The sequence below is a fragment of the Diaphorina citri genome, unplaced genomic scaffold (genome assembly GCF_000475195.1).
Source record: "Diaphorina citri unplaced genomic scaffold, Diaci psyllid genome assembly version 1.1 scaffold286, whole genome shotgun sequence".
Taxonomy (NCBI): Eukaryota; Metazoa; Arthropoda; class Insecta; order Hemiptera; family Psyllidae; genus Diaphorina; species Diaphorina citri.
Genome location: NW_007377722.1, coordinates 123,646 through 135,267, shown reverse-complemented (window position 1 = coordinate 135,267; position 11,622 = coordinate 123,646). Strand labels below are relative to the sequence as shown.

The following is an 11,622-nucleotide window of genomic DNA, read 5'->3' as shown; positions in this document are numbered from 1 at the left end:
ATTTAGCGATAGATATTTAATTTCGGTGTATATATAGAGAAAGACTGCTGTTCTTCAGGTGTATTTTGTAAGTTTTATATTTCTTTTAATCTAGGAAATTAATTCTATTTCCAAAAAATAAATTAATCAACAATACTAAAACGATAAAACATTTGTATTTCATTTCATAACACTTCTTGTTTTTTGATCTGTGGGTCAGACTCTGCACTCCAAACTCCTCACTTTTTCCTCCATGTACAGAAATAATTTCATACTGTTTGTCAATATTTTCTATGCACGGAGAAAAACATAAGGAGTGAGAAGTCAGTCATGCCTTTTGGAACAAGCCATGTATCTGCCTTTATGATACAACTTGTTTTTATAATATAAGATGGTGAATCTACTCATCTAGAAAAGGAGGGAGCATGAGTTTGACACCTACTGAGACAATTTTACCCTCATTTGTTCAAGACCTCGGTTGACTAAGACGAGTCAAGAATAATAACATATCTTCATTAACATTGCCTGATTTTTACCTTTCACTCAAGGCAGTCTGCACATTAGTTTATTTTTTTAATGTACCTAGGTATAGGAGCACATGTTATTGAAGATTCTCATTAAAACCTACTTTGAGCAATCCTCTCTTCTACTTAAAGTTTGCCGGTTTGTTCAGTTCTGGCTTGCTTAGCTTCAGATCAACTGGTTTGTCATAGCCCATCATTTTCTTATACAATTCTATATCTGTGAAATTTTCCGGATCTACAAACAAGGGTTTGCCTCTCACGTAGAACGAAGCAAACATGGTGGGTAAATCTGGCCTTGTGACATCTATGGCTTTGAATATTGTCTGAAACAGAGAAAGTGACAAAATCTAGTTACTTAGGTAGCACACCTGCCTTGAAAGTGGTGGACTGTGGGTTCAATTCCCACACAAGCTCCATCCTTTAATTTCCTTAAAAATCAATAAAAAAAGTCACAAGGAAGGGCAACATATGTACATCTAGGTACCTCCAAAACTTACCAGTTTAGGGATGAGAAATATATTGTAAGTGCTAGCTGTGAATTCATCTGTGTTTGGGTTGTAGAACAAATGTGACACATATTTCCTCGACACCAAATGTAATAGAACTGGTGTGACAAATGTGAAAAAGCCGAGGAATATAGCTCCTCCTATTGTCACCGCTAGTCCTGTTCCTGCCTCGAGAGTTTTCTGATAAAGTATGGGTTGTAATGATAGACCAATCATTGATGAGGACAGGGAGAATAGTTTAGCAAGTCGTATTTTGGACGCTAATGGACCCTCGTATATTAGGATGTCATTCTTGTTTTCTTTGTCCACCTGAAATTAAAATTAAAGAAATATGAAAAAAGGTATCAAATGAATTTTTCTTCTTCTCCCCTCCCTCTACATTTGGCAATAGCCACAACGTCAAGTGTGCCGAGAGGTGCATGAATGTCAAGAGTTCAAAGCGCCTACCAGCCTATATTTATACGAAATAGAGTTTCACGGTTTTAGTCATATTAATATCAAGAAAAATTGGTAAGTTTCATGAAGTTTTCCAATCACATGGTAAGTATAGGGGCATGACATACTGATGATTTACTTACTCTGGATGCTTGTGAGTGAGATGATTTTACAGTGAAGTGTCTTGCTAGGTTGAAGACTTGCTTGTCTGCCTGTTTGAGTAACAATAAGTTTGTTGATGTCTGATTGAGACATATCTTGGCTGAAAAATATAAGCTTCTGCTTAACATTTTTAACACACTGGGGACTTTAGAGACACCAGGCACAAAATTTTAGTTTGCTGATGAGTGTTTTTTATGTTCCTCTGCTTTAGTCCATAGTAATTGCACTGGTGTTTACTAATCCACGATAAAACCCTTTAAATAACCAACAGTCCCTCGTTCCTTATCAAAATTGTTATCACTTTCGGACTTTCGGTGTTTCGGTTTCGGTCTGTGGGAAAGATTTTTTTTGAAAAGATTTTCAATTTTTAAAATTTGGCGCGCTTTTTCATTATCAGTTGTTTTTTGTAAAGACATTTTCACACGATGCACGATTTAGGCGGAAGAGGAAAAAAAAACTTGATTTTTTTTCGAAGCTGTCCTGGGCACATTCAAAGGTGAAAATTGGATGGTATACCCTGTAAAACTACCCCAAATACGATTTTTTTTTACTTCAAATCTATTTTATTTTCCTCTTTCCATTCAAAAACCCTTGGAAAAAAAGAGGTGACAAATAAGCACACCTCCTTTAACAATAGCCTTGATGTTGTGCACATTGCATTTTATCAAGATTTCAAACAAATACAGGCGTTTTATATTTGAAAAATCCTAACCTCACTTTTAAAAAAATTGAAAATACCTACTCTATTCCATTTTTTTAATTTTTATCTTTATCATTTTATCAATTTTCCTCCAGTAAAATACTTTTTGGCCAAAATTAGAAAGGAAAAGGTGTTCTTCTGTATCCGCAACATCACCTAAGGTTCAGTAAAGCCAGGCAGTACCTGGTTAGTCCGGATATCAATAAATCTCAATAAAGTAAGTAGCTGCAATCAGATGGTGCAACCTAGGCCCCAAATAACTTCATTAAATTCTTATGTATCCGGTTTGTGCTGTGCTTTATCTACCTTGCGTTTTTATCCCAGAAGTTCAAGTGCATTTGAATCAAATTTCTCCCAAGGAAGCTCTGTTTAATATGAAGGTAGACACCTACTGATAACACAGACTACCTTGACCTTTGTGTACCCGTTACCTTTCAGCTTTGATTCATAGAGACAAGAAATATTGTTTTATTATTAATGGATGATATTTTCCTTTTGCAGTGGAAGAATATGCTAGAGAGCCATGTCCGTGGAGGATTGTTGATGATTGCGGTGGTGCATTCACAATGGGTCTGATAGGAGGAGCTCTGTCAAGAATAATACCATATATCTTCATTAACATTGCCTGATTTTTACCTTTAACTCAAGGCAGTCTGCACATTAGTTTCTTTTTTTTTTTAATGTACCTAGGTATAGGACCACATGTTATTGAAGATTCTCATTAAAACCTACTTTGAGCAATCCTCTCTTCTACTTAAAGTTTGCCGGTTTGTTCAGTTCTGGCTTGCTTAGCTTCAGATCAACTGGTTTGTCGTAGCCCATCATTTTCTTATACAATTCTATATCTGTGAAATTCTCTGGGTCTACAAACAAGGGTTTGCCTCTCACGTAGAATGAAGCAAACATGGTGGGTAAATCTGGCCTTGTGACATCTATGGCTTTGAATATTGTCTGAAACAGAGAAAGTGACAAAATTTAGTTAGCTAGCAAGGTAGCACACCTGCCTTGAAAGTGGTGGACTGTGGGTTCAATTTCCACACAGTCTCCATTGTTACTGTTTCCTTTTTCAATAATAATAAAATTGAAGAAAAAAAAAAAAGTCACAAGGAATGGATCAACATATGTGTAATATGTGTATCTAGGTATCTCCAAAACTTACCAGTTTAGGGATGAGAAATATATTGTAAGTGCTAGCTGTGAATTCATCTGTATGTGGGTTGTAGAACAAATGGGACACATATTTCCTCGACACCAAATGTAATAGAACTGGTGTGACAAATGTGAAAAAGCCGAGGAATATAGCTCCTCCTATTGTCACCGCTAGTCCTGTTCCTGCCTCGAGAGTTTTCTGATAAAGTATGGGTTGTAATGATAGACCAATCATTGATGAGGACAGGGAGAATAGTTTAGCAAGTCGTATTTTGGATGCTAATGGACCTTCGTATATCAGGATGTCATTCTTGTTTTCTTTGTCCACCTGAAATTAAAATTGAAAAAGGTATAAAATTCATTTTTCTTCTTCTCTTCCTCTACATTTGGCAATAGCCACAACATAATAATACCAAGAAACATTGGTAACTTTCATGAAGAATTTTCTGATCACATGGGGCATGACATACTGATGATTTACTTACTCTGGATGCTTGTGAGTGAGATGATTTTACAGTGAAGTGTCTTGCTAGGTTGAAGACTTGCTTGTCTGCCTGTTTGAGTAACAATAAGTTTGTTGATGTCTGATTGAGACATATCTTGGCTGAAAAATATAAGCTTCTGCTTAACATTTTTAACACACTGGGGACTTTAGAGACACCAGGCACAAAATTTTAGTTTGCTGATGAGTGTTTTTTATGTTCCTCTGCTTTAGTCCATAGTAATTGCACTGGTGTTTACTAATCCACGATAAAACCCTTTAAATAACCAATTAACCAACAGTCCCTCGTTCCTTATCAAAATTGTTTTCACTTTCGGTCTGTGGGAAAGATTTTTTTTTGAAAAGATTTTCAATTTTTAAAATTTAGCGCGCTTTTTCATTATCAGTTGTTTTTTGTAAAGACATTTTCACACGATGCACGATTTAAGCGGAAGAGGAAAAAAAAACTTGATTTTTTTTCGAAGCTGTCCTGGGCACATTCAATTCAAAGGTGAAAACTGGATGGGATACCCTGTAAAACTACCCCAAATACGTTTTTTTTTTTTACTTCAAATCTATTTTATTTTCCTCTTTCCATTCAAAAACCCTTGGAAAAAAAGAGGTGACAAATAAGCACACCTCCTTTAACAATAGCCTTGATGTTGTGCACATTGCATTTTATCCAGATTTCAAAACAAATGCAGGCGTTTTATATTTGAAAAATCCTAACCTCACTTTTAAAAAAATTGAAAATATTCTTTTTATCATTTTATCAATTTTCCTCCAGTAAAAGACTTTTTGGCCAAAATTAGAAAGGAAAAGGTGTTCTTCTGTGTCCGCAACATTACCTAAGGTTCAGTAAAGCCAGGCAGTACCTGGTTAGTCCGGACATCAATAAATCTCAATAAAGTAAGTAGCTCCAATCAGATGGTGCAACCTAGGCCCCAAATAACTTCACTATACCTACCTATTCTTATGTATCCGGTTTATGCTGTGCTTTATCTACCTTGCATTTTTATTCAGGAAGTTCAAGTGCATTTGAAATATCTCTCAAGGAAGCTCTGTTCAATATGAAGGTAGACACCTACTGATAACACAGACTACCTTGACCTTTGTGTACCCGTTACCTTTCAGCTTTGATTAATAGAGACAATTATTGTTTTATTATTAATGGATGATATTTTCCTTTTGCAGTGGAAGAATATGCTAGAGAGCCATGTCCATGGAGGATTGTTGATGACTGCGGTGGTGCATTCACAATGGGTTTGATAGGAGGAGCTCTATTTCACGGAATCAAAGGCTTCAGAAATGCCCCCAGTGGTATGAACAGGAGGTTCTTGGTAAGTTTATCTTGGTGTTAATTTATTGTCCGTGAGTGTTTGGGTTGTGTATAACAAACGGGCCCTTTTGTGTTTCATATTACAATCGGGCCTATTTGAGGAAGTACCTAAATTATGCGTTATGATGAGCGGGACTTTTTGGGTGACGCTTTTGTTGTTTTTCAATAAAAAAATAATAATCAATTAATAAAGTTGTCAAAAAATATTAAAAATGATCATAAAAGAAAATCGTCTTTTATTTTATTAATTACATGTATACCCAATAAAACAGTGAGAGCCCATTATTTGGTTGAATACTTGAACTTAACTCTTGTAAAAGAGGTTGGGTAATGAACAAATAAAGACTCAATAATAAAGTAAGCAATGAAAATTTGTTCCTAACTATGATCCATAAGGAAGTTTTAATCCTGCAATTTTTCCTTTTTTCTCTCTCTCCTGTTTTAGTACTCTAACTTTTCCTTTTCTCATGTTTCAGGGAATGACTACCACAATCAAACAAAAGTCTCCCATCTTAGCCGGTAACTTTGCTGTATGGGGTGCCATGTTCTCAACGATAGATTGTTCTCTAGTCTATGTACGGAAGAAGGAAGACCCATGGAATTCTATTATCAGTGGAGCTGCTACGGGTGGAATTTTAGCTGCCAGAAATGGGGTTCCTGCTATGGCAGGAAGTGCTTTGATAGGTGGTAAGTTAGAAAGGCTAGATTTTAATTGCTTAAAGTAAAAAATATTTTAGCATTTTATTTGAATGGTTAGCCTCAGTTCAGGGTTAGAACATTGGAATTGGTGCTACTCTTTGATCCTGCACCTAATCAGGGTACCAGTATCATCTCATTCTACAATTTTCTAACTTAGTAAAATGAAGAGATAAATTGAAAAAATAAATTAAAAGATTTTTAAAAGTCATATATTTATTTTCCTGACCATATTTCTAATGCTGTGATTTCTATTGTTTATTTCCAGGTATTTTGCTGGCCATGATTGAATTTATATGTTTTTTGTTTGAAAAAAAAAAAAAAAAAAAAAATCCAGTTTCGGAAAATCGGAAATCGGGAAATTGTATTTTCTTTTTTTGCGTTTTTTATACCTTTTATAATCTTTTTTACCGGTAAATAATGTTAAACTCCTCGGCTGTTGTCTTTCTATAGCCTCAGGAAAGTTCCTTTTGCTGGCCATGATTGAAGGCATTGGAATTCTCTTCACACGATTCACAGCTGAACAATTTCGACCTCCCACATTCCAAGAAGCGTTTGAAGCCCAACAGCAGCAACAAAATGCACCTGGCACTTCCAGCTCGTAAATATTGCTCCAAGATGATTTAGAGTGCGGGGTCGACTGTAGTGACCTTTGAGTGGATGCTGATGGAGGATTTAGTGTCAAGATGTCAGTACGCTAGACAGCACCCTCATGTAAATAGTTTTCATCGAATCTGTACAGTGTGACATTTGTAAAGACTGTTAGGTCTTTGTGTGACCTCACAGTCATTGGTTTTTCCTCAAGTCATGGGAAAATGGCAACCTGTGAAGATTTCATCTGCTGAACAGTAGTCTTTCAAGCTCAGTACTTCAGTACTAAAGCTAGATTTTGATTATCCAAGCTATGCTCCCCATAAACTGTCAGCATTTTGACTTTTGAAATCTAATCTCAGCTTTTTGCATTAGTGGAAGAGCACATAAATATTGTATTTCCATGAAACTATTTTGCTGGCCATGATTGAAGGCATTGGAATTCTCTTCACACGATTCACAGCTGAACAATTTCGACCTCCCACATTCCAAGAAGCGTTCGAAGCCCAACAGCAGCAACAAAATGCACCCGGTGCTTCCAGCTCGTAAATATTGCTCCAAGATGATTTAGAGTGCAGGGTCGACTGTAGTGACCTTTGAGTGGATGCTGATGGAGGATTTAGTGTCAAGATGTCAGTACACTAGACAGCACCCTCATGTAAATAGTTTTCATCAAATCTGTACAGTGTGACATTTGAAAAGACTGTTGGGTCTTGATGAGACCTCACAGTCATTGGTTTTTCCTCAAGTCATGGGGAAATGGCAACCTGTGAAGATTTCATCTGCTGAACAGTAGTCTTTCAAGCTTAGTACTTCAGTACTTAAAGCTAGATTTTGATTATGCAAGCTATGCTCCCCATAAACTGTCAGCATTTTGACTTGTGAAATCTAATCTCAGCTTTTTGCATTAGTGGAAGAGCACATAAATATTGTATTTCCATGAAACTAGAATCATGTGCATAGGGGCTTAGACTTAAGTACTGTGGTTTAGAATCCTAAACTTGGAGGTTTGGAAGCCTTGTTTAGAACTCTGAGTATAGGGGTTAAGAATCCTCAGCATCAGGGTTTAGAAACCTAAGTAAAGGGATTTAAAACTCAAATTATACATAGGGGTTTAGAACTATGTACTATTCTTGGGGATTTGTACCTTGCAAATTGCTTTAGATGACGTTAAACCCTTACCGAAGAAAAACTCTAGAGAATCTTTCAGTCCCTTGGTCCCTAACTTATAGGGATTTAACTTCAATGTTTCGTAAAGCCAATGGTAGCATTTCCTTTTTTTATTTATCTTACTTATTGATGTATCTGTGTTGATAATTTAGCGATAGATATTTAATTTCGGTGTACATAGAGAAAGACTGCTGTTCTTCAGGTGTATTTTGTAAGTTTTATATTTCTTTTAATCCTAAAGTGTCTTTAGACCTTCTAGGGAGGTGACCCTGAGAATATGTCACTCTGTCTCTTGTTCCTTGTTAAATTATATGTTGCTCCATTAAAAATTCTTTTGGAAATACAGAGTGAGCCTTTGTACAGGCTATTATTAAATTTATTCTATTCGCAATCCTTTGCTCTTATTTTATTCATACCTACCCAAAATCACTTTGAGTCTCTTTTTATTTAGATTTTTTTATATAGTAGATAAAGGGAACTGTAACTGCCAAGGTCTTATCGTCCCGGAATCGAAGAGAGAAGGAAGACAGGATAAGAGAAAGCCAGCCTTTTCGATTATGAACATTATCTGTTCAGAATAAAATCCGCCCCGGGCGGGAATTGAACTTACGGCCTAGCTCTTACAAGGCAGACGCGTTACCAACCAAGCTAACTAGGCTGGCATGAAGGAGTGAAACTTAACTTTTATTATTACTATCGAACCCGCGACCTTCTGTGTACTAGGCGACCGCCTTGACCAGCACTCCACCTAGCCAGAGGGATTCGTGAGAGATCAAAGATCAAACGCCGAAAGAAAAATGTGCGATGTGAACGGTTCTTATCTCGGAGGTTTTCCGCGAAAGAGGTTTTTTCCAACTTGGCAACACTGTTTTATTTATTATTATTTTTTAAAAAAGACAAAAAGATCCCGATATTCCCGATCTTCCATAATTTTACGTGGAAATTTTTGAGCTCCTTGGAAAATTTGGAAATTAATCACAAAACAAGAAAGGAAAAGTTTTCCGGTACAACTTTCTTTGAGATTCTGCTTTGATCTATTTAACTATTTATGGTCCTAGTGAAGTTATCTGCACAAGCTTAGAGAGATCTTCTACAAGCTCTAATCAGATTTTACCTAACACATCCTGTGAACAATCAGATTGTGATCTGTGAAGCTTGTTCACTTTGTTCCTGTCAAAAATGATGTCCGGCAGAGTTGGAATGCTACCAGGTAAGTAAATAATGTAGATATGACTGGTCTGTTTATACCAGATTAGAAAGTGAATAATGCCTGCAAATAAAACCCAGAAAAACACCTACCTACCACTCATCAGCCTACATAACAGTAAAAGAGGGTTTACCTGGCTTTTATTAAAAGAACATGCTTGGCACAACTGTGGTTCCTTGATCACTACTCTGCTATATTTATAGCTTGACTTGGACACTCACAACTGTATTGTTCAGGTCAATGATAAATTTAGGTTGTGAGTACTCAAAAAATCTAATGGACTTTCTCCTTTCTCCCCCTTAGTGTCAGAAAATCCACTCAGCTTATCCTGGCATGACAGTGCTTGGATTCCAGTGTTGAACCCTGCCAATATCATGGATTATTTTTCCGAAAGAAGTAACCCATTCTATGACCGTACATGCAACAATGAGATCATCAAAATGCAACGGCTTAGCATTGATCAACTCAGGTAAACATTTGTTGGTTTTATAGTTCACTTTTATATCTTGGGGTATGTGTTGACTGGAGAATACAGTTGAACCTCAATAAAATTGATAGAGAAACAAAAGGAATTGGGCACAAAAATTAAAGAAAGAGACATCAAAAATGCAATCTATTCCAAAAACTATAGTATTCCAAAAACTATAAAATTAATAATAATCTTTTCTTTCATTTTCCAGGAACATGACAGGTCTGGAATACATTGTGCTTCATGTTCAAGAACCAATTCTGTATGTACCTACTTAAAAAAAAAAAAAAAAAATCATTTTATTTTTTGTACCTCTGAGCTCCTAGGGCTTCTGCTTGACTAAGCATTTTGAACTTCACCCACAGCAAAAATTATGAACCAGTACCTACCTATTTTTTAGACATTAATTTCTCTTACTTATCTCAAAACCTATACTGCTCACCAGTCACTTACCAGTCTAGAACTGATAACAGATGCTAGATCAGGTGCTTGGTACACAACTCCTGCAATAATGTAGTAGTCTGCAATAGGTGTTGTCTGTTCCATGGAATGCCGGTGTTGTTTACGTATAACATACAGAATCGGTTCTTGAACATGAAGCACAATGTATTCCAGACCTGTCATGTTCCTGGAAAATGAAAGAAAAGATTATTATTCATTTTATAGTTTGTGGAATAGATTGCATTTTTGATGTTTCTTTCTTTAATTTTCCTGCCCATTTCCTTTTTGTTTCTCTATCAATTTTATTGAGGTTCAACTGTATTCTCCAGATACCCCAAGATATAAAAGTGAACTATATAATGCCGGTGTTGTTTACGTATAACATACAGAATTGGTTCTTGAACATGAAGCACAATGTATTCCAGACCTGTCATGTTCCTGGAAAACACAAAAGAAAATAATATTATTGCTTTTAATTTTAACTAGATTCCATTTTTTTTTTTCTTTTCCTTTTCCTGCCCATTTCTTTTTGTTTCTCTATCAATTTTATTGAGGTTCAACTGTATTCTCCAATCAACACATACCCCAAGATATAAAAGTGAACTATAAAACCAACACATGTTTACCTGAGTTGATCAATGCTATCCTTTTTCAGTTATCTACAGTGCATCATTTACAATCTGCATTGGAAGAGGTCAACAGTCTATCCAAGTACAACCCAAACAAAGGTTACAGCTGGGACAGCAAGATGTTACCGCAGGGAAAGGACACAGTGAAGAAGGAAATTGTTAAAGAAGAGCCATCGAGTATATTTCAGAGACAGAGGGTTGATATGTTGCTGTCAGAGTTGACGAGACATTTCCCCGTTCCCCCAGTTCCTCAAGCCCCTCAGCAGAATACTCAAGGTAATTCTATGCCAATGAGGGGGATTGAAAATGGATATTTTCTGTACTTTTTTTTATCTTAAGGGGATACTTTCTTTAGCTTAACACTAAACCCAATTTTTTGAAAGAGAGGGCCTTCCAAAGGCCTGATTGGCACCAAGAATTAATGAGAAAATTTCCTTTCTGTTTGACAAACCATTGTTGTTGTTGTTGTTGTAGCGGCTTTAGCTTTCGCCGAATGGCGATAGCAGAATAAAGAAAAGATGTCTTTTTGTATCTGCTATACACCGGGGTGATGGTCTCTAGCTCTAGCCATGTTAAATTGGCTCGCTCGTCCTGAACCGCAGTCAACCATCGTGAGGACTTGTGCTTGGTCTTTAAAAGCAGAGAGAACCCTTTGAAGAACTGCCAGCTTGCTAGGCTGGTTAGTAAGTGTTTGAACGGAGTGAGTGTAAAGGGATTTGTAAGCAGTAAGTTAGTAAAAGAACTACTCTTTTCAGTGCACTAGTCAGTCGGTGAGTCAGCTCCGAACCATTAGACGGACTGGACTGGACCGGACCAATATTTGGTCCGGATATTGTCCGGCGCGGCGGACAAAATTTACCGCCCCTCCGGACCATTCCAAACGAATTTTATTTTTGGTCCGACACGACAGACCATTTCACCATGTGCAGTGTTGCTCGGAACGTTAGCATTTTTCGAGTTCTCTTGTGATTTTAAGAATTTTTTCCGTAAAAAAAAAAAAAAAAAAAAAAAAAAAAAAAAAAAAACCTGACCGATCGCAACAGACTGAAAATGGTCCGTTGGTCCCCGTAATTTGTAGTCACTTTTAGTTTGATACCCACTCGGGCACGGAGATTGCTTTCGTTTTACAATATATTCCTCATCT

The 11,622-nt window shown here is 36.6% G+C and overlaps 4 protein-coding genes across 5 annotated transcripts in view; 2 read left to right on the top strand and 2 right to left on the bottom strand.

The window, feature by feature from the left end:
- Window positions 1–30: 30 nt before the first annotated feature.
- On the bottom strand, window positions 31–1,946 carry LOC103507079 (transmembrane protein 70 homolog, mitochondrial). Its single transcript, XM_008471521.3, has 3 exons — window positions 1,588–1,946; window positions 1,001–1,318; window positions 31–826 (listed from the first exon to the last, which is right to left on the bottom strand). The coding sequence occupies exons 1-3, from the start codon at window positions 1,732–1,734 to the stop codon at window positions 626–628; spliced, it is 666 nt and encodes a 221-aa protein (XP_008469743.1). The 5' UTR covers window positions 1,735–1,946; the 3' UTR covers window positions 31–625.
- Window positions 1,947–2,341: 395 nt separating this feature from the next.
- Window positions 2,342–6,885, top strand: LOC103507085 (mitochondrial import inner membrane translocase subunit Tim17-B). Of its 2 annotated transcripts, none has more exons than XM_017443169.2 (4): window positions 2,342–2,523; window positions 5,131–5,276; window positions 5,752–5,965; window positions 6,440–6,885. In XM_017443169.2, coding segments are annotated over exons 1-4 (498 nt in total). In that variant the 5' UTR covers window positions 2,342–2,522; the 3' UTR covers window positions 6,577–6,885. The 2 variants fall into 2 exon arrangements, with proteins under 2 accessions (XP_017298658.1, XP_017298657.1); XM_017443168.2 differs by lacking the exon at window positions 2,342–2,523 and adding an exon at window positions 4,681–4,845.
- On the bottom strand, window positions 2,975–4,290 carry LOC103507080 (transmembrane protein 70 homolog, mitochondrial). The gene is made up of 3 exons (XM_008471523.3): window positions 3,941–4,290; window positions 3,466–3,783; window positions 2,975–3,257 (listed from the first exon to the last, which is right to left on the bottom strand). Exons 1-3 carry the CDS (start codon window positions 4,085–4,087, stop codon window positions 3,057–3,059), a joined length of 666 nt encoding a protein of 221 aa, XP_008469745.1. The 5' UTR covers window positions 4,088–4,290; the 3' UTR covers window positions 2,975–3,056.
- Window positions 6,886–8,645: 1,760 nt separating the features above from the next.
- The window catches only part of LOC103507081 (mediator of RNA polymerase II transcription subunit 6), an 11,240-nt gene continuing 8,263 nt past the window's right edge, over window positions 8,646–11,622 (top strand). Inside the window, exons 1-4 of the mRNA XM_026822030.1 lie at window positions 8,646–8,942; window positions 9,243–9,408; window positions 9,620–9,680; window positions 10,505–10,754. Coding sequence (XP_026677831.1) covers window positions 8,912–8,942; window positions 9,243–9,408; window positions 9,620–9,680; window positions 10,505–10,754 — 508 coding nt within the window. The 5' untranslated portion in view covers window positions 8,646–8,911. The remainder of the gene's footprint in view (window positions 8,943–9,242; window positions 9,409–9,619; window positions 9,681–10,504; window positions 10,755–11,622) is intronic.